Source organism: Periplaneta americana, chromosome 15, assembly GCF_040183065.1.
Source record: "Periplaneta americana isolate PAMFEO1 chromosome 15, P.americana_PAMFEO1_priV1, whole genome shotgun sequence".
Taxonomy (NCBI): domain Eukaryota; kingdom Metazoa; phylum Arthropoda; class Insecta; order Blattodea; family Blattidae; genus Periplaneta; species Periplaneta americana.
Genome location: NC_091131.1, coordinates 116754054 through 116781811, shown reverse-complemented (window position 1 = coordinate 116781811; position 27758 = coordinate 116754054). Strand labels below are relative to the sequence as shown.

General features: G+C 33.9%; 1 protein-coding gene across 2 annotated transcripts in view; it reads right to left on the bottom strand.

Moving 5' to 3' along the window:
• Positions 1 to 2570: 2570 nt before the first annotated feature.
• Positions 2571 to 27758, bottom strand: part of eIF2Bdelta (eukaryotic translation initiation factor 2B subunit delta) — a 70320-nt gene continuing 45132 nt past the window's right edge. For both annotated transcript variants that reach the window (XM_069848034.1, XM_069848033.1), the window contains 4 exons: positions 21609 to 21736; positions 13772 to 13949; positions 8115 to 8295; positions 2571 to 7008 (listed from right to left, as the gene is read on the bottom strand). In XM_069848034.1, coding sequence (XP_069704135.1) covers positions 6797 to 7008; positions 8115 to 8295; positions 13772 to 13949; positions 21609 to 21736 — 699 coding nt within the window. In that variant the 3' untranslated portion in view covers positions 2571 to 6796. The remainder of the gene's footprint in view (positions 7009 to 8114; positions 8296 to 13771; positions 13950 to 21608; positions 21737 to 27758) is intronic.

Here is a 27758-nt window from a genome sequence, read left to right as displayed (position 1 = left end):
ATTTACTCCAACATCCTCTTCTAGGACTGAGGGCCAATTGTAGAGTTGTCCTTGGTACACCATAGCACCAGATGATTGGTCGCACAATGTTGGAATGCCGGGAATAACCTGTGAAAACTTACCAACAAGAACCATCTCTGGCCATCACAAATTCCACTTGGATTCGAACTAGGATTAACAGCGAGAAAATCCAATGCTCTAATTGTTCAGCCAATGGTGTACCTTGTAGACTAATACAGTTTGTTACAATTAATGAAACAATAAAAAAAGTTACCACTCTTCTTCGAATTACATGGCAAATACACTGATTTTCAATTTGGAAATCTGGAATCAAATCGTGGTGAATTCAAGTTGAACTTATGATGGACAAAACTGCATCAATCCACCAATTCATCATCATCACCTCAAGATTAGTGTAAAGTTCTCAGACAGAGACTTATAATGGGGACTTTAAAACAACGTATTTTTTTACATATGCTTTAAAAATGTGTATTTTTTTTACATGTTCGTTATAAATAAATGTTACTTTTATTGCACATTCAAATACCATTTGATATCAGATAATCAGTAAAAATCTTCTCTTGAATGTAAGATATTATATTCTAGATAGCTGCTTCATACTCTGCTTGGAATATTCTGGTGTGGGGTTGATATATGATCACCTCAACTGGAAACAGATAATAAGAAAAAGAGATCTTAAAATTGCATACCCAACACACATGTATGCAGACATCACATACAGAATACTGGGTTTAATGCAGGGCTCGAAATAGACTGGAGCAGATCGGAATGGCATTTCCGTTCTCACTAGTCATTAATTTCAATGTCATCAACACCACCATGTCCACGAAAACAGCATGTTCTGGTTTGTGAAACTGTTCATTTCGAGCCCTTATTTAATGTTTACCTTTCCACGGAATTGCTCCTCAGTTCACTCTACATTGATTTAATTCAACATACCTATATCCAATAACTTCGATGTTATGAGGCTGTATTGTTATTAGGAAAATGGTCGAGAGCATACAAGGAGTGTAATTGCTAAAGCATGTGGTAATGATTTACAAGTAATTTGCATGAAATCAATATAAAACAGAAAATCTGTTCCACACAAATCTCTTGTATAGACCCAGAAACAAAATTTGGACCACCTGAATTTTCCAAGTTTCAGTTATAATATACTGTGCAGGTTACAACCGAAACTTTGGAAATTCAAGTGGCCCAAATTTTGTTTCTGGGTCTGTAAACTTGAATTTTATGACTCTGTATTCATTAGTTACCAATGACTTTTCATTGTTTTGTTCCACAAAAGTATAATTACTTAGGATCTTATTCAAATTTTCCTACTAGTGAATGGATTGAGATATAATAAGATTGATTTTAAGAGGTATTTACTATAACTGACATAACCATATGATTCAGTAACAGTAGTGAAAGGAACAGTGAAGTTAAAAATTTCCGTATATTTAGAGGAGAAAAAAGTGCGGACACACAGAAATCTTCCAGTATACAAGAGTAATACGTTTCAAGAAAGTTTAATTGATAAATTAAGCAAACGACATTACCAAGCGAATATCGGCAATTAAGGGCCTTACCATTGAGGGGGGGGGGCGGGGGGGGAGGAGAGACGCACACACTTGCGTGCTCTCTCTAGCAGGATTCTGATATTTTAACTTAACCTTTAAGAGATCATGAAGTAATGATGAAAGGTTTCATCACGATACTCAGAATGATGTTAAGAGATTGTCCACTGTCATCTACATTGTTTAGGCCTAATATGGGTATAAACGAAATAGGTCCTAAACTTATGGGATACTAAATGAATTACAACAAACAATAACAAAGTTGAATGCATTAGTAAATGCTGGTAACACAGTATAATCATATCTAATATGGAAGATGATTCTTTTGAATGATTCTGGTATGAATACTTCAGTCTCTACATCTAAAACCGTAGTCCAACAACCTGTAAAAAATAAAGTAGTAGTAGAGAATGCAAAGTTATAATAACTAAATGAATTTATCTCTTTTTCTTCTTTCATTAAATTCGCAGTTCTGTCATTCACCCAAGTGTCCCCATCTATAGGCGACACACCAAAGTTGTTCTTTCAGCCAGCTGTCATAGGCAATGCCCTAGGTGCACCAAGGGAGATGACCTACTTAGCACCACATGAAGAAGATTAATGGAGCAATGGTAGAATGTTGTTAGGGGAAACAGAAGTACCCTGCAAAAACCTATCACTAAACACAGACTTTGTTCACCACAAATTCCACTTGAACCTATCGGAATGAAACCCAGTTAACAATGTAGAAAACTGATGCTCTAGCCATTTTACTATCTAGGATGTCAATCATCATATGAAGATGCAGATGATTTTCTAACAAAAATAATTATACAGTACAGCCTCGATGATCCATTTTAATGGATGGGACCTAGTAAATACTTAATTGAAAAAAAAATGGATAATCCGTATTATTGAGGACATGCAGAGGATCTCAACTAGGAAGGGGGGCGCAGTTCATATCAGATCAGAGGGAGGAGTGGTTGTGGCAAGATGTAACAAAACGAAATACTTACAAAAAAAATCTTTTCGTTAGTCACCATAAACACATTATTAAATTATTAATTTAAATTTTACAAACTTCCTTTATTAAAAGGCTGCCAAAACTGACAAAGTGCACGATGATGATTATTATTATTATTATTATTATTATTATTATTATTATTTTCTTATTTCTTGTCTACACAGAATTTAATTTTTAGGCTAATAACTTTTTTTTGAGTTTGCCAAAAATATTCTTAAAATTTTCTTTACAATCATCTCACAATTTTCTTTAACAAAATTTCAATGCACGCTCATCAGACATAATTCGGTCAGCCTCTCTGATAGTGTTCCTCAGCCAGGTGTTTACTCTTCGAAGTGCACAGAAGGATCATTCTACAATTACAACAGTCGCTGGGATTGTGCTCAAAATTGAGAGTGCCTACCTCATAGCGGGGAAAAAAACATGCTTCGTTTAAAAGGCCGATGACTTCAATTTCCTTTAACTTGTCTTCAGTTACATTCTTTTTTCTTCCACAAGTTATACCATAGGTCCAGCTCTGCGGTGATATCTTCTAATTCACAGAACTCTATAAAGGATTCTGTGCTATGATATCGTAGTTAATTCATTAGGCGGTCGCTTTGACTGATTTATTATTTTTTTTTGTGCTTCTGGGAGAGGAGCTGCCCCCCCCCCCCCACTGAATACATCCTTACATACTGAATTTTTATAGATTTGAAACTGATATCATTTAAGATGCTTGAAATAGTCTGTTATTTTTTTCTGCACTTCTTTACAACTAATTTTGTTTTTTATACCCATTCTAAACTTACTAATTACTAAAAAATATTCTTGCAAGTGGGTGTGAAGATAATTTATTTTATAGTAGTTCAAAGGCGGTAAAAGTGTGTACTTCTTCTTGACAGGACTGAACGAAAATTACACGATCATGGTAGGCACAATTCTGAAAGTAGACAAGAGCAGTTATAAGTCATTACTGTGCACCACTTATAAAATTATGTTCCCATTTTAGGTGACGTATAATCTGAAGAACGATTAATCAAGGGACTGATAATCGAGGTCCTACTGCATATCAATAAATATTAGACATTAAACCAAATTTTCAAACCTAATCAGGTGCACTTATCTGCCAAAACAGTAATAATTAATAATAATCATAAATAAAAAATTATTCTAAATATCTGGTCATCTCGTACTAAGATATAAAATTTAAAAAGAACAAAATTTAAAGTATACAGTTCCGACTTCACTGTATGGTATCAAAATTTGGATGCTCCAAAAACAAGATTTAACAAGATTAAACACTGCAGTAAAGATATTACCAGTATTTAGGAAAACAGCTAGAAACACTTTGTTACACCATAAAAAAATGAATAATGGGATAGGTATTACAAATAACATCTATTTTTAGAAATAATGAAAATACAAACAAAAGTGGATACAACACACATTAAGAATGGAAGAAAATAAAATGTCTCTACAAAATTTGAATTACAGACCCAAAGTAAAAAGAAGACTAGAAAGACTTGGTCTAGAATTGCGAAGGATTATTATATAAAATGTCAGTGAACATAACATATGAGCTAGTGTTGGCTTTAATATTAAGGGACGCATTTCAACATTTGGTATCACTGGCTGGCTGTGGAGTGCACATCAGTACAAACACAGCAGTATGATGCGATGACTTCATCCTAAACAGAAGTGTCTGACCTGCCATACCCCTTCTCTCTCTTCCACTTCATTGCACTAGATCAGTGTCTTTTATTATGCCAGCAGAGGACGAAGTACAGGTGTTCTCTATTGTCACTTTCCAACAAAAATTGCCAGTTTTGCAGACATATGCTCAAGCTGTTGATATTTTCTTCACAATTTTTTCGTCTATATATCTATTATGAATATTACACTGAGATGTGTATATTTTAAAATCAAGCTGTATGATGATCCTTACGTCTTACATTTGGTCACTGTATTAGAGTACAATGAAAGATTTTTAATAGGTTGTTTAACAATGATGTATCAATCAATAACGATTTTACTCAACATCAGTGGGGATTTTCTGTGTGATTACCTGAAATTCGCCTTAAAGTTTGGAAAAACCTCGGTGAAGACTGAATCAGATATGTAACTGATTCAAGAAGTATTCAAACTCATGTCTAAGCACAAACCTTAGTCCACGAGTCTCTCTCGCCACACCAAAACAGTGACATGAGTGTTTTACATTTAGTTCAGTTCAAGTGGAAGAACACTGGCATTTAGGTCTAGTACTAACTGCACAGTGTTTGCTTATTTATCATATCACAACTATCCACAAAATGCTTTGTTTCAATTGTTCATTATGAAATCACTTGTGTAACGATTAACTAATAACAGATAATGTATTCGTGAATAAAGTATGTATTTTATATTAGATTGTGAAACAGATTAACATATTTTTAAACTTTAAAAAAATGTTGTTGTAGTTTTCTAATGCCAGGAGTTTGACAATAAAGTCATTTGACCTCTTGCACTCCAATATTTTTCAAAGATATTATCATGGTCAGCCACTGAAGCATTGTTGCTCCATATTTCTATAGAGTATGTTTTCAAATGGACATGAATTATGTTCATTATTTGTGTTAGCACCACTGGTACAGATACGGCATTCCATGAGAAATCACCAGTAGAAATATAACAACTCTTCTTACAAATTCCAGATATTGTGTTCTCTTCATAACGATAAAACAACTAACTTCATCATTAGATTATTACGGACTCTCTGATTTGGATCACAATATGTGTGCTCAGGGTAGCAAAACTTCACCCCCTCCCACAACGATGTTAGTAGCTACTGAATTTTGGATATAGATATGTTGAGTTAAAATTGATGTTGAATCAGCTAAGAACATGTCCTTAAATTCTATACATTAAACAAGATACATCTTGTATATAGCTGTCAAGTGCTCAGTGCTAGAAACTAATCAACAAGTTACATGGTAATTTTTATTCTGATCTTTAATGATTACTCGTCTGTGCCTTGAAAAAAGTTGTGTATCTCCCATAACAAGTTCCACCTGATGCTCGACATTCCAGTGGTGGAACTACTACCTTGGGCCTTCAGAACAAATTTTTAAATGGCACTGCCTCCATTTCAGATATAACAGTTATTTCACTGTATCTTGGGTCTGTACAGAAAACCTTCAAATCACATTCATTCTGGACAAAATTAATAATACATACAAACAAAACAGGATATAGCATGTTATATGAATTAATAGATTACTTCTACAAGTTTTGAGCTACTGTTAGAGAGGGAAAAGATTAGGTAACCTCTCGAACATTTGACATACAACATTAATTTTTTGTTTGCTGAAGCAGACCACTGATGACTGATAATGGTGGTGTTGTACTCGAACTGAATTCCAGATCTAAAAATGTAATCTGACAGAATACAAAGACCATAAAATAATCTCATTTCCACGTTTGATAGGATGATATGCCTACAAATTTGAATGTGTTAAAGCAGACTCCAAACAGTATAAATTTACAATGATTCTGTGAAAATGTAGAAAAAAAAAAAATCATTTCTGAAGCTTTCTTTTAATTTCAGGATATTAGCTGTTAGTTATAATTTCTGCAGAAACTGTACAAAAATTAATCACAATTTTACCAATACATATTGTAAAATACACAATCAGAATAACTGCAGGAACCTAACTTTATGTTACAAATCATGTTTTGTAAGTGCTACATCTCTGAACCTATAACAAAACATAACAATGGTCTTCATATCCTCAACAATGATTAAACATCTCAACAACCATATGCTGAAGCAGCTTACTCGTTTATAAGCGAAGTATCCATCCACAAAATATTCTCAGTCTGAGTTTTCATGGTACTGTACTTAAGTACTCACTACAAACCGCAGCTCAGAATGTGAAGTGATTACTATAATACAAAATAAACAATCCAAGCAATTTAGGGAAGACTGTTACCTTAGTTATAACATTTACAAAGGCTGCACTACATCATCTGCACCAATTGCTATACACAATATTTGAAACTGATATAAATTAAATTAACAAGGTTATTTTCTGACAGATCTTCAAACATCTCTTGAAATAACCAAGCACTCTTCTTAATAATCTCAGAAAATGAAAGCTTAGCACAGGAGTAATGCAGATGTTTCAAGACCATTGCTTTTCCCTGGATATTAGTTCTTACGAATGGGACAGAAATAAAAATAAATATGAAGTATCTAACAGCCAGTCTCTGTTGGTTTTATTCGGAGTATGACGGGCACACTGGTGCAGGGCAGGATTGCCAATTCAGTGACGACAGCTGTCACAAGATCAGGTGGTGTCACATCGTAAGTGAGGTTTAAAGGAGTCAAACTCTCTATGCTTCTCCATTTTGATAATGGAAATTCCTTAGAAGAAGAGTCTTTTGGAATAAGGTCATCAGGATTACCTGCAAGCACACAAACACATTTAGATGTACTACATACAGTAGTGGGATTTCTGAACAAATTTACACATATATATTACCAAGCATCATCTTCAGTAGTCAAGTGGGTATTGTGCTCGCCATTAGATCTGAGGGTTGCAGATTACATCCAGCTTAAAGCAATGGATGTTTCAAAGATGATAAAAATCAATAGTATGCCTTCCACTAGAAATAAATAAGATTAGCTATCTCATTTAGTAGTTTATACCATGTAAAAGAATTTTGTCCCTCAATGAGGATGTTCTAGACAAAATTTACTAGCTCCTGAATACCACCAACAACATTCAACTCTCCCACTCATCTTCTTCACTGCTAGGCCAGTAGAATTTCAGAAAGACCTAAGGTGACTATATCTGGAGAGAATTGGAAACAAAATCAATTATCAATATTTTCAGTGCACACACTGTATTGTCACGAAACAACTAAATAATTGTACCTTCTGAAGCATAAAGTTCTTCTGACAACCTATGAGTACTTTTTTGCAGATTTCCTTCCGAAAATCTACGTGTATTCTTACTATTTCATACCTTAGGTCTTCGAGGATGTTATAAATTTTTGATGTCCCCTACACACAGAGTAGAACCTCGATTATCCATCCTGCGATTAATCATTCTGTGGATTATTTGTCATAAAAAACGCGTTTCTTAAGTGATAGGCCTATGTAATAATGGCTTACACGGCTCTTTTCTACTTCTTCATGCTTATCACGAACAGTGTAATTTTGCTGAATACGTAACTTTCGTTTGTTTCTGTGTCAAGTTTAAATAAATGCTTTCACTGCCTTTAGATTATCATAGAAATTCACTTTGCACCCTGTTACTCAAATATTCATTAGTGATTAGCAAACTTAATTGCTATAACATGCAAAGGCTGTGCAAGCTATTGGTCCAGTCATGTTCCTAATGGAAGACCTTGTAGTTCTGAATGTTGGAAATGTTAAGTTACAGCATACTCTGGAATACCTGAAAGTGTGCTTCAGAACTGAAGTATGTTCACTTAATACATTTCAGATTAACATCATACTTATCTAAGTACTAGGTGACACATAATGTAGTTTGAGGTTCACATACCAAGTTCATTGTAGACAAATGAATCAGTCTGTACTCTCTCACAGAACTTGTGTGTCTCGCAGCAAACTAGGACAGGGACGTTGTAGGAATGAGCTAGCAATGCTACTTGCGAAGATCCTGCCCGAGACATCACATAGCCATTTGCCAAGAGAGCATGGGCACCCAGGAGTACTTTCGTAACCTAAAAAGACACTTCATTATAAAAAAAGTTTCGAAGAATTTCTAATAATACATATTATAAAGTTTGTTAAAAAAATAAAATAAAAAATTCTGAATTTATTAAACTATTTTACTAAACTATTGTATTTATTTACATTCCATGGTATTCATACATCACTTCACAGATAGAATGTGGAACATGTCAAAATAATATTAATAGTACTATACAAAGTCTTAATTATAGTCACAGTTTATTGAAATATATACAGAAAAGTTTTACAGTATACTAGTACAACAAAGAGTTAGTATCGATGCTTAATACAAGACAGAAATATTCATGCAGTGTTGCTGAATGTCATAAATTCACCTACAGAATAGAAGATGTGAGAAATTAGATATTTCTTTAATTTGACCCTAAATAATCTTATGTTTTGAGTTTGATTTTTTATATCGGTAGGGAGGCTATTAAAAATTTTTACTGTTATATAACACACTGCATTCTGATAGCATGCCAGATTTTCTGATGGAGCTTGAAAGTCATTTTTTGACGAGTATTTATGCTATGAACTGTTGAATTAGTTACAAAGTTTTCATGATTACATACGAAAACATATACTGACAAGCCAAAGGCATGATTTGTAGTTTTTTTAAAATGAATCTACACGATTCCCTAGATTTGGTCTCTACTATTATTTAATTACTCTTCTCTGTAGTAGGCATATACTGTTACTATCCACAGATTTTCCTCAGAATATTATTCTAAAACTCATTACTGAGTGGAAGTATGCAAAGTATATTCTTTTTCAGGTATTGATATTTACCATACCATCTCTTGCATAGATCTAATAGCAACACATGCTGAATTTAGTTTTGGGGTAATTTCTTTAATTTGATTTTTCCAATTTAACATATTATCAATTTGTAAGCCAAGAAATTTGGTTGTTGCTGTTGTTTCTATTAGGGACCTATTGTTAATTATTGCGCTTGAAATTTGAGTGATTGAATTTGAGTAAGATTTAAATTGGATTATGTTTTGTTACAATTTAATAATAATTTATTGGCTGACAATCAATCATATTTTGAGGGAATTGCCTCTGTTGAAGATTGGAATATGTTGGAGATTGACTGTAATAACTACACTTGTGTCATCTGGAAATAATATGGGATGAACTACATCTTTTACTGGGGGGGAGCAAGATAGTTTATAAACACTAGAAAAAGTAAGGGACCTAAAATTAACCCTTGTAGAATTCTATTATTAAAGTTCCCCACGTCGAGGCAGATTTCATGGTGGTATTGATTTCGACTTTCTGTTTCCTATCTATGAGATGTGAGTGAAATTGTTGGTGTGCAACGTCTTTAATTCCATAATAATCTAATTTGTCTAGCAGCAATTTATGAATTATACTGACCAAATGCTTTGGATAAATGACAGAAAATTCCCCTAATTTGGAATTTTTTATTAACTGCCTCCAGAATTTTGTCAGTTAAACTAAATGGTGCATTTTCCGTGGATTAATTTTTCCTAAATCCAAACTGTTTTGGAACTAAAATGTTGTAGCTTTCAAGATGACGATGGTCACGTGTTGGGATTCTGTCGGAAAACGGAGCTGCTGCGCAACAATTGACACCATAAGGCCAGGACAGGTATTGCTGATGTCCTCAAGCGTCGCAGATGGGAGGTATACGAGGAAATCCACTGTGTCTCATCCTTAGATTCGAACAGAAGAGCAGATATTGTAGTCATCCACAGGACTCAATCTAAGGGAATCATTCTTGATCCTACAATCCGGTTTGAGAGGGATGCCCTGCAGGCACAACACGTTGATGAGGAGAAGAAATCCATTTATGAGTCCTGCATCCCATACCTAAGTGAGAAATATAACCTTCCCACTAGTCAGTGGAGTGTTTCTGGTCTTTTGTTTGGTGTGCGTGGCACTCTTCCTAAATTCACATGGAATATTTTAAAACCACTCGGTTTCCGATTTTTTGAAATTCAAAAAATTTTATTGGATATTCTTAAGGATTCAATCCAAATATTACATTACCATTTATATTTTGGCCATTGACGATTCTTTTGGGTTTGCATTTCTCTGGATGTTTTACTAAACAATTCCTGTATTTAATCTTTTTGTCTTTCTAAATTATTCTGTAGTGCTTTTATTCTGGATCTTTATGGTCACCCTCATTGAGGGCAGATTATTTTGTTAAAAATACTTGTTTCTCTTATACATTACTTTTCACAGATTTTGGAGAAAACAGGTAGCAGTGATATGGATCTGTAATTTTCTGAAGACGTTTCTCCTGTTCTGAAGATAGGAATAACTACAGGATATTTTAATCTCTTGGGGAATATACTACTGAATATTGAATAGTTACATAAATAACTTCGTGGCCTAGCTATAATATGTGAACTAGCTTTTAATATTTTGCTTGTTATTTCACCATACCCTGAGGAGTTCTTTGTTGGAAAATAGTGTGTTAAAGAATCTAAACTGTTAGTAACATTAAGTTCGGGGATGTTGAGATTATCAGTTGGAGCCTTGCCCCGAATAGGGATCTAAGCTTCAATTCTAGTCTTTTGAGAAATTGAAGAAAAACTAACTGGAGCTAGATCCATCTTCCACAATGAACGAACGAACTTCAGCTTTGGAATTTCAACCTGATATAGTTGCCATAGCTGCTGACAGATTTCCCCGTATGATAAACAAACTATCATAGATTCCTATTTCACTAATAACTCGTTTTCGACAATTCTGGCACTTAGATCCCTATTCATGGCAAGGCTTCAGTTATTGAAAGAAAATATCTGTTAAATATATTTGCAATTTCATTTGAATTTGACGTTTTTGTATTGTTAGATATAATGGTAAAGTTTCTTTTTCCTTTACTTTTTGATCGTCCACTTTCTTTTTAAATTATATTCCAAGTTGTTTCGATTTTATTATCTGAGTTTTGTATTGTTGTATTATAGTATAAATCTTCAGCTTTTGAATCACTTTGTGTAATATTTTTGAATAATTGGTTGTGCATGAATTTTAATACTTTGTGTAATCCATCTATTGTTGAATATTTTTGCAGTTTTATACTTTATAGGAAAACTGGATTCAAATATATGCAAGCACAGTAATTTTCCACCTATTTAACAGTTTGCTTTTTTCAATGAGTTAGTATAGAGAGGCTAAAAATCTACGTATTACTCTGTGAAGAGATTTATTAAATCTACATACTTAGACTTCAACAAACAAAATTTGATAACTCAATCCCAAGGGAAAAAATGGATCTCTCTGCATCAAAATCCACAGTTAATTCCCGATTTACCACGAAAATCGTCTGTAGCTGCATTTAGATAGGGCAACAGGCCATGATTGTTTTGCCAAACACCTGCATAGAATTGGAATATATCAGTCCCCTAACTGCCCATTGTGCAACTCAATCCAAGAAATGGATTCGGAACACCTCAAAATCTGTGCTTCAGTGGCTAGTCATGATAATATCTTTGAAAAATATTGGAGTGCAAGAGGTCAAATGACTTTATTGTCAAACACCTGGCATTAGAAAACAACAACAACTTAAAGCCAAATTTTGCAGTGTTACTGAATTTTTCTATCACATATTTAATAAAAAAAATTATCGACATCTCAAAACTAAGTTTTCTGTAGATACTAAATTTTGTAAGTGGGGAAAGTCATCAATGTTTCTAATAGTGAAATTATAAGCAGTATTTTGCAAGTTTAGAGGACAATGAAAATTTACTTTCCAGATAACAAATGGTTCAGATTTAGAATCACAGCATACTAAATAGGCAAAATCTCTTTTTTGAATTTTGACATCATTCCTACTTTCAGATATTAAAAACATATCATTTGGGGTTAGCTGACAAAACTGACTACATGTCAATTAAAGAGCTGTAGGCGGACAATACAAACACAGTTTTGAGAATTTTTTTTAAGTCAGTAATTGGTCGAATGTCAAAGGGTTTTTATATTTCTCAAACGTAGTATATATTATTAGATATATTAGGATTAATATAATTAATTGTGAAACTCTTAGGACATTTGTGGACCTTCCATCAAAATATTGGGAAGCAAGAAGGATAATGACTTCATTGTTAAACGTGCATGCACGCACGCACGCGCACACACACACACACACACACACACACACACGGATTAATGAACAAATAGAGAATAGCAAATGAAATGTAGGAGAAATACTGAAGGGAAGATTAGACCAAGTAATAGAAAAAGGTACATGGTGCAAATGGGAGTATTTGTGTAGACCTGTACTGCAAATAATGTGTTAGTGTAATAATATGTTAATGGTGGCACCAGATACAGAGAAATGTGAGGTACACCATAATATGTAAAGAAATGCTGTGACGAAATATATCATATCATATCATATCATATCATATCATATCATATCATATCATATCATATCATATCTTATCTTTCTCAAACCTTATGTAACAAGAGATTTCCATCTTTATTTCCCTTGCAGAAACAGCCATGCAGTTAGATTTTTTCAAACAAAAATCAATAATCTTCATCCGGGTTTGAACTCAAAGCTTGGGATCCAAAAAGAAGTACAATGACTGCTATATCACCAAGGGCTTGTGTGTATTCTTGCACTTCAAAATTAAAATTCAATGTAACATAGCTTATGTGCATTATTGTTAAATGACAAGCAATGCATTTGTGTAAGTCACATATTAGAAAAAGGAATATGGAAATATATCTTATTAGAACCAGTGTGACTGTGATGCGAGTTGAGGAAGTGTAGAGGGAAGTCAAGTAATTTGGGGTGCTAAAGGTATACAAAAAAAACTAAATAAATAAAACAGAAAAAAGGCACATAAGTAAATAAATAAATAAACAAATAAATAAACTTAGTACCTTTCCTGTAGACATACTTATTAACATTTCAATTTTTTATGTAAATATGACTATATCGAAGCGTCATTAGAGAAATCTGGAAAATGAAATCAGGAAACAAAAAGCATTAAGTTTTACATGTAACATGCCAGGTGTCTCGTAGGTATCTCATACATAAACTCTAGTAGGTACTGTTACACATGGAAGACTGCAGACCAAACAAATTTTAAATATTTTCCCACTCTTCCCTTTCATATGTCTTCGTAAGTATTACTGTGACAGCATCTCTTACTAACAGTTCAGAACAGAGTAATGGCAGGCCTAGATATAACATTTTGACTTCATTCATATTTATTCCTGAAGAAAATAATTTCTTACAAGCAGTAAACTTATTATAGAAGGCCAAAGGCTTTAGTTCTTTATCTGCTCAAAAGTGTCACTAGAATTCTTTTTCGTCTAAAAATTCATTGTCCTTGACGAGGCTTGTGGAATCTGGAAATAAACTAAAGTTCAGAAAATACTATAGCAAAAGCCTTCATATAGGACGCTTCATGTTAAAACTCGTCGATTTTATGAAGTTCCGAAACAGAATTAACCTCTTTTGAATTTAGCTTCACACACCTCTCTCATGATAAAGCTGGCAGCTGAGACAAGTACATAGGAACAATCCAGCCCACTCTCCACTAGCCAACGAAGCATCTCCCGGCCTTCCAGCCATGGACGTCCATCAACCACTATAACTCTGAACTTGGTCCCGCTGTCATGTGCTTCCAGGAGAATGCGTTGCAGAAGTGATGAACTATAAACAATAAATAATATTAGTATTTTCATTTGTATACTTTAATATTTATAAATATAACTCTCTCCAAAGTATTATAACACTACAAGATTACATTATCCTTCAGTGAGACACAGTTGTTACTTGTGTCTTTCTTGTGCGTACATGCATAATGAACATTTTACCATGGACCAAAATAATATGCTTTCAGGCATCACCGCCATTTTCGATTTAAGTTGCCATATTGATCGTTCACATCACACTCTCCTTTCCAAGTCATCTATTGTTTAATATCGATAGTTGCATCAAAACAGTTTAAATATACATTACCGAGTCTCACTGAAGCTGTTCCCAAGATTACATGAAGTATAAAATGTCAGCACTAGAAGAGTCAGTATGCAAAATTTTGAGACACAGGAAAATGAAAATAATTGTTAAATTCATCGTAAGTGCTATATGTTACTAGATGACCAGAGCTTTCTATAATGCTGGTTTGTGTTTAAACATGTCAGTACTTTCCATAATGTGTACGGCATATCAAAAAAAAATTTCCGAAATTCAAAATGTAAGGATATACAAAAGTAGTCTTGTTATCTCTATAATAAGCAGTAAAAAACAAGATCTCTAATTACGTTTTTTACCGAGCTGGAGGAGGTCTAAATATTAGTGTATAAAGTAAAATTTGTATTTACAGTATTAATTTTTTTTTTTCTTCATAATTCTTTGGTGCATAGTCAATGGAGCTTAAGTGCTTTCTTTCTTTCTTTCTTTCTTTCTTTCTTTTTTTTTTTTTTTCAGTTTTTAGTTTTTGATAAGCTATTAAAAAAAATTAGTTTTCATTTCATATTACGCACTTGTGTTTGGGTGGAATACAAGGCAAAATACTGTAAAATGATCAATTTGGCTTAAGTCTTTTATGTTTTAACATTTTTTCAGTATTAGCAGTTTATGTCGACAGATGTCATTATCATCACTGTATGATGTATTGGAGAAATGTTACGTTGGCCATATACATATATTCATATATGAGGTCTCGCCATCCTCATTGAATAATCAAGACTATTATTTTATGTTAGTAGTCAACATGTAAATACCTATTAATTTGAGAAAAATTCGTTCTGGCACGGGGAATCAAACCCGGGACCTCTCAGCTCTGCACAGTGACTTTATCGCTGTATGTTGACCACTTAAGATTTTTATGTCCCTGTACTTAAACTGTCTTAATGAGGACGCTTGTAAAATTTATATTTTCATTGTTGTTACATTCTAGAATATGAAGGAATAGTATTAATGAGTTATTGAAAGCATTGTAAGATGTTTTGTCATAGAAAGAAAATGGTTCTTTTAATACAAAAGCAAGCTCACATTGACAAATTTAAGTAAATTTTTTTAATAGGAGAATTTCTGTAGGCATTTATATTTTTAATTTTTGTTTTCTCCTTCAATGTCACCAGGTTGTCTTCTCGACATTCTGGTCTTCTCTCCTGGCAGTGGCTTACATATAACCCATTTCTAAGGTTTGGGGCAACTGGAAGGCAGAGTTACAATACCCCGATGATATGATAGGATGATCATGATTATGTGGCACCAGGAGAGCGCTTAAATCTAAACTGAAGTTCCAGACCACAGACGAACACAGAAATAATCCCCTTTAAGAAAAAAATTCCTGTGCTCTAATGTAAAATAGGCATATTGACTCGCTCAATAGATTAGAATCAAACTAAAATCATGATTTTAGTGAGTGATATTTATTTACTATATACAACTGGTTTTGTATGGGTTATTTTTTGTCTAGGCTACTACAATAAAATTTTCTTCGAATTTTACTTCTAACAATAATAATAACAATACATACATGAAGGATATTGAATGCACTGAATTCCTACGAAATTTAAATTTGTTATAGATGAATGTTGTGATGATAGTTGAGTACTGTTATCACTGCCAGTCAGACTAGGAAAAATTGTCAGATAATATATTATATTGCAGGAAAACATCCGATCAAAGGTCACAAAACAACTTGATCTTTACTCTCAGATCTTATGGATTACAATAATGGCAGCAATACAGAGAAAACATATACCCCAGGATCGGAAAGTGAAAACAGTCTGAAAGAATTAATATATAAGAGAGAGAAAAAAAAAACAGTTATTACTGAAGTCTCCCACAAGAGTTCAGATCTGCAAGAGCACATTTTGAAAACTGTTTCCCCAACTGTAGTGGACACATCTCCTTTGAAGGATGAAGTTGGGCTTTTTCTATGAGCAATGCCAATGCTGAAGCCAGCTCTTCACAACGTTCTTGGACAAAAGCAGTGCGCACAGAATGAACACTTCTTTCAAACACTAAGCAATCAAATGTTAATGTTAAAGGAAGTACATGATAGAAAAATGAAACCACTTAATGCAGTCTGGTTCTGAAAAATAATATGAGAAAAAAATACTTTTTCAGAATACTGGGGGGGCTTGCATTTATCGTAAAACATGTCAGCAGTAAAAAAGTAAAAATCATCAGACCTAGAAAGGAAAATGGTTTAAAAATGAAAAGAATGTTATCCACGATTAAAGTTTTGAGATGGATGGTCAGAGTATACCTATATGCAAACACCTGTTTTCTCAGCATATAGGATAAACACGAAAAATTTGTTACACATGTCATTCAGAATAAACGGCAAAGCACTACTGAAACACTCCCCAGTGATGGACATGGGAAACATACCTTGAAACATAAGAGTCAGGAAGAATTAAATGAAGTGCAATTGTGCAGTTTATTAGTGAAGACAGGCAGGCTAGAATAATACAACTAATACTTAAAGGAGCAGTCCGCGATAAAATTCTAAATTTTTATTATATTATAGGATGTTTACCTAAGTAATCCTTAGATTAACGGCGTTTGTCTCATCACTCTACGCCTTTTAGTTTGTGAAATATTAAAGGTCTTACTGCAAGCTCTGACGTCATAACCACCGATCGCTTTATAAGACTGCATTTAACATACAGTGGTGCAGGACGAGTAAATACAGATTCATATGTTACAGTCAGTTATTAGTAACTCACTTTGGACCTATCACATGCATATACTGTAACAATAATAATAATAATAATAATAATAATAATAATAATAATAATAATAATAATAATAATAATAACAACAACAACAACTTACCCAAACTCTATCCCACTTTAAATCCCGTGTACAATCCATTCTGTGATTAGAACGACTGGTCTGGTAAGGGTTCAAACTGAAACGGTTTAATATTTCGATCCATTATAATCTAAGTCAACGCCTTCACTGAGTGAGTGAATGTATGCGAGACGTGAAATATTCGTAATGAAGGAACTACAGATACGTGTTTATCTCACGTTAGCAATAAATTAGTACATGGTTTATATTATTTTATTGCACCATAGTTGTTGAGTCATACGGTTTAGGCACTTCCAACACATTTCTCTGTATATCTTCCCTCCAAGTGTTTTCCTTCCTGATGTATGTTTTCTTTTCCATCCATCATTCGAGTATTGGAGTCTGGAGCCAGTTATATCTCTTTTCACATTGTAATTATGGTCATTATCGCAATCATAGTCTTGTTTACCATTCCATCATATGGAAAGTGTTTTCTCTTACGAGTGTAAACCAATCTGCCGTTATGATATGATTCAAGTTTGCTGGTGTGACAAAACTGATTAGTCTGTTATAGGTCTTTTAAAAGGGCAGGGTTACATACAACATTTTTCAGAGCATTATAATCGCTGGATCCAGGTTCGATCCATTCCCAACAGCGGAATGACAAATATTACAGAAGAGAAACTAAATTTGTAATGCTGACCAGAATACAAAAAATACCTTTCGGCTTTCTATATTACTTTCTGTTTCATGTGCAGCGTCCTCGGAACCTGATGAATTAGAATTTGAAGTTTCTTTTTCTATTTGAAAAGATCTAAGTCAGTTTCTGGCTCACCCACATCTGATTCACCACACACATTTCTTGGCGTTTCGCACCCTATCTCACACTGCACAGCTTTGTTTATATTATGTTCCTGCGAATTTTCAGCCTCATCGAGAACTACACACACGTCCATATTTTCAGCTATATGTGCATCACTGCAACTTGCTATTACTTCTTCAACGACCTTCTTTCATTTATAAGCAGAGGAGCGCGTAGTATCAGAACTGTCTTGGCGAGATTCTCCTTTCAAAACTAAGGAAGGGACAGCAGTTTTCTTCATTTTCATAGGAATTCTGTTGTCTTTCATTGAACGTCTTTTTAGTAGAGACGATTCCTCACAATCAATTTCATGGAAATGATTAGAACTCACAATAGCAGTTTTCGATGGTGTAAAACATTTCTGTTGATTTTCTTCACCCATGTTTTTAAATATTTGCGGTGACTTTTCTCTGCTCGGAAATACATGAAATGATACCTCTTCTCCATGGTGTGCTTTTGTTCTTCCCTCTGAACACGAAAAATCAAGACACCACGGCATTTTAAACTGTATTACGATATAATTTCTTCCGTTTAGTCTACTGTAGTTCAAAATCGTTCATATAAAGAAAAATATAAAACCACAACGTAGGTATGGGCTGTTTTATGATTAAATGAAAAGCAAAATATGACTTCACTCAATCACAACTAAGTCTTGAAATTCTGTACATGTGTACTACGGCGCGAGAAGATTCTTTAATACAAAGCACTGCACTTGGAGATGTTCTCGGTCTACTACGCAATCACATCAGTTCAGTGGCTGTGACGTCATAAGTATTTGTGCGGAGTCAGTAACTCAAGAACCATGCCTCGCATTGACATGCGGCAAATTACATTCTACTTAGGTTGAAAAACGTGTTTGATTAAAGCCAACTTAATTTTATCGCGGACTGCTCCTTTAATTACTGGAAGGAATCCTGAGTTGCAATGCTGCCCTCACATAAGCCTGCCATTGGTTCCCATCCTGAGCAAGATTAATCCAGTCTCTATCATCATATTCCACCTCCCTCAAATCCATTTTAATATTATCTTCCCATCTACGTCTCGGTCTCCCCAAAGGTCTTTTTTCCTCTGGCCTCCCAACTAACACTCTATATGCATTTCTGGATTCGCCCATATGTGCTACATGCCCTGCCCATCTCAAACGTCAGGATTTAATGTTCCTAATTATGTCAGGTGAGGAATACAATGCATGCAGTTCTGTGTTGTGTAACTTTCTCCATTCTCCTGTAACTTCATCCCTCTTAGCTCCAAATATTTTTCTAAGCACCTTATTCTCAAACACCCTTAACATATGTTCCTCTCTCAAAGTGAAAGTCCAAGTTTCACAACCATAAAGAACAACCGGTAATATAACTGTTTTATAAATTCTAACTTTCAGATTTTTTGAGAGCAGGCTGGATGATAAAAGCTTCTCAACCGAATAATAACAGGAATTTCCCATAGTTATTCTGTGTTTAATTTCCTCCCAAGTATCATTTATATTTGTTACTGTTGCTCCCAGGTATTTGAATTTTTCCACCTCTTCAAAGGATAAATTTCCAATTTTTATATTTCCATTTCATACAATATTCTGGTCACGAGACATAATCATATACTTTGTCTTTTCGGGATTTACTTCCAAACCCAATAAATAAATAATACAGTTAAATAAACAAATACAGATAATACAAATAGAATGAAATAATAATACAATATAAGAAAAAATGGAGTATATAATAATGTTTAATATATTATAATAATCGATGCTTGAGCTATGGTAAAAAAAAAAAAAAAAAAAAAAAAAGAGAGATGTTTTTATCAGGTCTACACTTGATACAAGAAAGCAACTTCAATCCTGTAAGAAGAAGACAGATTATTTTACACGGAGAGCAAAATGAAAATCAAAGTAGAATAAATAGGTGGGTGGGTGGAATTCATTAGCAGCCATCTCTCTGTGGTAAGTTCTGGGTTGATGCAGCCTGTAACATATTTCTACGTTTTATTTTGCATTCCTGCCATCTCTTGCAACTTAAAAATATTACTTCTTTTCTTCTCAATAATAACAAATCATAGTAGTCCTCACCAAATAAAGACCTGCAGACACACCTATGTAAAAAAAACTCCTCTGTGACTCGGTTAAAAGTGCTTCTAGAAGGTCAATTTTTTTTTTGTGCAAAACGTTAACACCATTATGCAACTTTGCAAATCCTTACTTTTTTAATTTCGAGAAAAAAATTTTTTAGGTGTTTTTGAATACACTCTAGTTTACATTAAATATAATTGGATTATAATAAATATGGCAAGATTTGCTGGATTTGTAAAAACTATCATAACCTGATAAAGTAATAATGAACTTGTTGAAGTTGCATTAGCAAATCTTTATTAAAGAGGAAACAAATAAAAGTCTCTGGAGAGAAAAACTTTAGAAGAAACAGGAAAAATAAGTAAATAACTAAAGAAATAATGCAATAATGATTTAGTACTAATTTAGTAATGATTTGGTGTTTACTCATAGTCCAGGATTGGTGATAAGTATGTTTACATGCACGTGAAATTCAATAAAATAGTATCTATGTAATAGTAATGTTAACGTTTATCCAACAATAGAAATAAAGTAAAAGAAAATGAAAGTACAGTTGGAATTAGAGAGATTCGAACAGTGGCCCTCTTACATATTATAATATTTTAAAGGGTATTTTTTGGAAGGGAGAGGGAGAGGAATCCATACACATATCCTTCATGTGTGATAGTCTACATTTCAACACCACATTTTGGCTTAGATTTCATTTAAAATAGCACTTCAACATTGTAGCTTCCCATTATATGGAGACTGGCATTATACTATCTCCATGTCTGATGGGAATTTCACTATATCAAACAAGAAAAAACAATGTCATTAAAAAGTCCATGAAAAAAATTTAAAGGGTACAAGAGGGCACAACGAATATTTTTGTAAGACAACATGAGATTGGCATTTCGTCACTGCTATGTCTAGAGAAGATTCCTTTGGCAGTGAGGCAATGCATATGTGGTTATAACATGATGGTTGTCCAGCACATTTTATGCATTTTGTTCATGAGTTCGTGTACATCTTTCCACACAGATGGATTGGCCATGATAGACCTGTTGTTTGCCCATCAAGATCACCAGACTTCACCAGCCTGAACTTTTTCCTGTTGAATCACTTGAGTATGTTAGTACATGTATGCTACTTCCAGGATCTTTCCAAGAGTCCGACAAAAAATGGTTCGCCATTCTGAGCTTTGTTTACAGGTCATAGTGGTCAGTTCTAGCAATTCTGTAATTGCGCAATGACATGGGTAGGTAACCAATGATGTGCAGTGTGGTTCTCCTGACTTTCGAGTAGTTTACTGTACTAACAACGCAATGCCATCCTCATGTTGTCTAATAAAAATATTCGTTGTGCCTCTCTATGACATCTCTTAATTATCTTTCATCCACGGAGTTTTGAAATTTTATATATACCATATATATAATCCTACAATGTCAGGGTAACATTATTAGGTTTATGAAACACTCTTAAGAGGAGAATATTAATACAAAACAAAGAATTTTTGTAGAAGTTCTGTTTCAAGAATATCCACAGAGTGGAAATGTTTTCAGGCAATGATGACAATGATAAAATGATGTTTATATAATGATATAACACATTTAGACAAGCTTACTTAATAGAGAAACAAAAGATGAAAGCTCACCAGCCATATGTTAGAATAACATCTCCATTAGCAATCTTCTTCTGAACCATATTGCAGATTGCTTGGTCAGCAACTTCAATTTGTTCTCGAATATAAACATCAATGGTCTCTAGCAGTTTCTTCTTTGCCTGTTAGAAAAATTAATTTATTCATGATGGTTGATATTTTTTTATATAATACAGATAAATACTGATTTTACATGTTCACTCCCACACTTTCATAAAGCTAGCTCGCTCAGCCCAGTAATTTTCTAGTATAGCTTATCTTTCAATTTGGATATGATGCTAAACAATTATGGTCACTTAGGGTACACAATGGAAGTCATTCTTAATCGACTATGGTCGTTTTTGGTAGTGTAACAAAATACAATTACTTTCCATCCTATTCTACTAATGGCCTTGTTTATAATAGCACCTAAGTTAGGGAAATATTGTTACGAGCAGCTTCTTCTGCATGGAAACACAGGTAGCTGTTTGTATTCACTGCCGATTGTACAATTACTTTTATCATTCTATGACAGAAATGTTAATTTTAAAAGGTTCAAAGAGGAAAGGTGCCTGTACTGCATACTGTTGCATACTTCCAGAAAAAAAAAAAAAAGCACTGATGTTGATGAAGAACAAGAAGATATGATGAAGATGATGATGATGATGATGATAATGATAATAATAATCATCATCATCATCAGTGCTTTTTTGCTGGTGGAATGGTGTTCCGGCACCATTTTGTTATGTTTTGCTATGAAACCAAGAGATTTGTTAATAATAATACGTTTTTAACATACTTTTTCTTTGAATTTCAGCTCTGAAAACCTTACACTTGGAAGAAAAGGAGGTAAAAATGACAAAATTCCCATGCACTGGACAGTAATCATCTCCCCGTCCACTATAATTCTATATTCTACACCACCTTTTTCTCCAGAAGAAAAGCACTAGTAATAATAATAATAATAATAATAATAATAATAATAATAATAACAATAACTATATACATATATTATATATATATATATATATATATATATATATATATAGACACACACACACACATACTACAGATATTGCCTTCTGGTCTTTCTCTATATTTTATTATCGACCAGCAGCAATTTGCAGTATTATTGACACGTTACATTTAACCTGATAACGTCTTCTAGGGTAGCAGCATCATGGTAGAATTTTTGTCTGTGTTTACTGCTTACTGTCCCAAAGTTTTCAGTCAAAATGACCGTCCAAGTGATAACAGGGAAAATACATTTTGAGAGATACACTGTACACCATTCTGTTGTATGCTAACATATTGTCCGTAGTATCCAAGGAACTTCCTTATGACTGATCAGGTTTCCCATACACTTTTCTCCTCACCCTTCAAGATTTCATTAAAATGCTTATCAAACATCAGGTTTCTTATCTGGGGATCTAAGAAAACTCCTTTGATTTTAGAATCACTTAATTAGAAAAATTTATGAAGAGGCACCTAAAGGCCTCCACTTTGATCTATTCCCTTTAAAACGTTTTCATCAGTCCCAAGTTAGTATATTATAATGCCATTATTATTATTTTGTTCTGGTCTGCCAGTGATCCATTACCAACACTTTCAGCACCTAGTTCCAAGATCTGTCGAAGGGGCAACTGTTTAATTGCATAATATTTGTTCAACGACTATCCCACTCATACAAAAAGCAGCAATACTGGCATAATCCCACTGAAGACCAGATATGAGAGCCACCATTTACAAATCTATATATGTACACCAATTGTGTGTATCATAATTTATACAGTTGTTTTATATTACCCTATGTTTTTTATATGTTGCTTGATCAACAGGAATGCCATGTAATTCTTCGTTATTGTGCAAAAACTAATACAGCCTTCAGGTTAACTTTTGAACGATCTACCAAAAAAAAAAAAAAAAAAAAAAAAAAAAAAGTAGCTATTATTTGAAATGTGCTGAATTTGCAGGGCACCTGTAAGACCATCCACATGATAAAAAAAGGTCATCCTGCATAAAAAATGAAAAAAGAATTTCTGTACCAGAAACAGACGAATACGATGAATGCAATAAACAGATACTTGAACATTTTCTTCAGGTACATTCCACCATTAAGTTGCAATCTTAGCAAAACTTTGACTTATTCTTATAAAGTCTAATGGCCATGTGCATCAACGCTGGTTAAAAATGTAGTAACCATGGGTTACGAAAATAATGGTTAAAAAGTAAACATGGTTACAATGTAATTTCTGTGCACCATTTATAATCACAGGTTACTTAATCATAGTTAGCTTAAGTCTCATTAAACAGGGTAAAGTCTGTGATGGTACAATGTTTCCACAAAATGATGAAAGGAAAGCATCCATACTTCTACAAAGATAACATTCAACTGCATGACTGCACTTACTCTATTCTACATCGAAACGAACGTATTCTATATTTTCGCACTGCATTTGTTTGCCTTTGGGTGCTGTAATGTTTATGGGTTGCATTTCCTGTTAGGTTAGAATCGTACAACACAGAAAATTAAAAGTGAAAATAATTACATCTCAATGTGAATCTGAAATATTGATATATTTCATTATTACATTTAAATATGGGAAATCCTTAATATGTTATAAAAAAAAAGATGGAATATTCATAAAAAATTATGGTTTATTTAACGACGCTCACAACTGCAGAAGTTATATCAGTGTCGCCGGTGTGCCAGAATTTTGTTCCGCAGGAGTTCTTTTACATGCCAGTAAATCTACTGTCGCATTTAAACACACTTAAATGCCATCGACTGGGCTGGGCTCGAACCCGCAATCTCAAGCACAGAAGATCAGCACTATACTGACTACGCTACTGAGGCCAACAATATCCATAAAGGAAACAGATGCATAAGATTAATAGGAATATGTGTAGTGTGTACAATCCAGAGCCTCAATTATACTAGGAAAGAGGAGTGAAATGTTCCAAGTGTAACCATCGTGACAGACAGTGAAATCATTTATTAGCAACTGAAGTAATAGGTAGGCTGTCGTATAGGAAGAAGTGACATGATTTGGAGTCCTTGAGCAGCAGCCAGGACATAGTAAGTTATGCAATATCCTAAGATCCATCCATAATCTCTTTTCATTCAGCCTGAGACATAGGAAAACAGATATCCCCATTAAAATACTGAAAATATCAGTTGCATAGAATCGTAAACAGCTGATTCATGGAAGAAATAGGACTGTTTGTGAGTTATTCCAAATGATCCATTTGTTGCAGCAGAAATGATGCGATACATTTTGATAAACAAAATCCCTTCTGAAATTTTCTGTCACCTAGTTCCTCGTTAAGAATTCTCTTTCCACTAATAAAACTTCACACTCACCATCATCCCTATCCAAGTACAATACTAATAGTCTTCCAAATAACCAGCTGTAGATTTGGCCACCATTTTGTTTTACTAGGCCTGCTAATTACTGGTTATCTTCTTTAACCACTTGAATATGGCCGGATAGAGATTAATGTGGTTAACCTCCTGTTCAAATGCTGAGGTTGATGCATCGTAAAATTGCTTAAGCAGAGGTTAGATGGCAATTTTAATCAATGGTTACACTAACCGACATTGATGCACATTGCCATAAGCCTCTCACAATATAAAAGTTAACACATCCAGCACAAAATCTAAGTCTTGAGATGCACAAAAAGTTTCTTGCAACATTGTTCAGCTTACTTTGAGTCTGTGGGTTCAGAAGGTAATAGAGCCAGTACAAAGTCTGCATCTTGAAATATCAATGGTTCTTACATGACTTCGATAATAATAGTGATAGTGCACAGCACTCTTGATCAGAATCAAATGTATGAGAAACAAGTACAGGCAGTTCATCATTGTGGGATACAGGACGAATGGCTGAGGGAATACCTGGATATTTTAAAGTGTTCTTTTCCTTATTGTTTATGCCAATAACAGAAAGAATCATAAAAAATATCTATCATTTACATGTTTACTTGATTCCTATCATACTTTAAGAGCAGAGCAAAGTACACAGATCACCCCTCTCCACTTAACCACTTTTGCAGATTTATAGAGCAATTAAGATTGTATGTGATCCCCACGTCTTTTTCTGATGCTCCAAACCGAAGATCATATGCTTTTTTTAATGACTAAATTAATTTTAATTTCTGTGACTTAAATGTCATTTCTCTACAGATAAAAACACACACATCTACATATACTGCAACATCACAATTCTCTGATTTAAGCACTCACAACAGCGTTTTCACTATTTACTATTGTCACTATTCTAAAACACAGGGAAACACCAATTCACGCACTGCACAAAGCATGTATTTGCTGAATGGAAATCACAAGCCCAAGTGAATTCCTGAAAGAATGTGTCAGTAAGGTGTAGTACTACTCGTCACCAGCATGGCTAGAGATCTGAGGCTGTACTCAAAACGAGATTTCGAATCCCAGTTGGGCTAATTACCTGGTTAGTGTCTGCAGCTATCAGACGAATGTGAGATAATCCCGGCATCTATTCAAATACTGTTTTGTTATCAACAACTGCACTGACAAGCACAAGTCTTCAGAACAGAGGAAAAAAGGTTAAAATAGGCTTGCTATTTCTGTCTTTAGCAATCCAAAAAAAAAAAAAGCTAATTTCATTACTAATACATTGTGGCTGTTAAATCAGTGCAATCACTGTACAGTATTTTACTTTTTCAAGTAGGAGTATATTTTTACCATTAGTACTTCAATTGATACATTTACATTACTAGCACAAACAGCAGAAATAACTAAAATGCTTTCTCAATTAATATCACTCAATAAAAGAATTGAAGAGTTTGCAGGAAAAACGATGAATGTCACAGTTTTCTTAAGGTTGATGTCATTATCTAATTCAATGGATTACTGCGAAATTTAATGTTGTTCTTATGAAAAATGGTAAAAAGGGGAATTATCACCACGAATATAGTAATCCTTTCCATTATTTTCTATAGAAACAGCACTACATCTTGCAGTTACAGACTCAATTAGATCATTATGTAATCCTTAATAGAAATGTGACATTCATAGTTTTTCCCGCAAGCTCTTCAATTGTATTCCAATGGATACCATCCCATTGTGGAATCCTGGGAAGCAAGAATGCGGATGCTTTAGCAAAGAAGGGCAGCACTGCTACTTACAGACCTGTTACTAAATCTACATATTAGTCTGTGAAAAGATTTATTAAATCTACATACTTAGACTTCAACAAACACAATTTGATAACACAATCTCAAGGGAAAAAAAGGAACTCTCTGCATCATAATCCACAGTTAATTCCCGATTTATCACGAAAATCGTCTGTAGCTGCATTTAGATTGGCAACAGGTCATGACTGGCCAAACACCTGCATAGAATTGGAATATATCAGTCCTCTAACTGCCCATTGTGCAACTCAAATCAAGCAATGGATTCGGAACACCTCAAAATCTGTGCTTCATTAGCTGACCATGATAGTATCTTATTGGAGTGCAAGAGGTCAAATGACTTTATTGTCAAACGCCTGGCATTAGAAAACAACAACAACAACATTACTAGCACATTCAGTTACAATTGAGTTTAGCACAAAGAGGGCAAACAGACTTCTAATTTTCTCCTGTGTCAATCACATTGTTTTCCAATGGTCAAAGTTCTCTATGTTGTCTTTTTTTTCACTCAGTTGTCAGTTGTGTTCATTTCATTGATACACGCATTTGTTCTCTGATCTGGTGATCTGTTGTGAGCTAAACGATTATTTGAAATGTAAAGCATTACATAAATATTTATTTTAATTTATTTATACATTATAATCGCTTGTGATACTCCTTCTATAGAGTAAAGGCTGCTCCACAATAAACCGGAAACGGCACTAGAACAGGAATAGGAAATGGAGGACGTGAACGTGAAGATTTTTTATTCACAATAAACCGAGAACGTTAACAGCTATGCATATTGATATGTATATCAATAACGATATGTAAAGTCGATATTATGCACTGTGATGTTATTTGTGGGTACAACGGACCAATGAAGTTCTCTCACAAGTACAAGCCAGCTAACATGAACACAGGTTAACCAACTTCAAAATTTATGGCACGGAATATTTAAGAATTTAATTCAGGTGGTAGTCTGGTCATATATACACAAAGCACATATTGGAA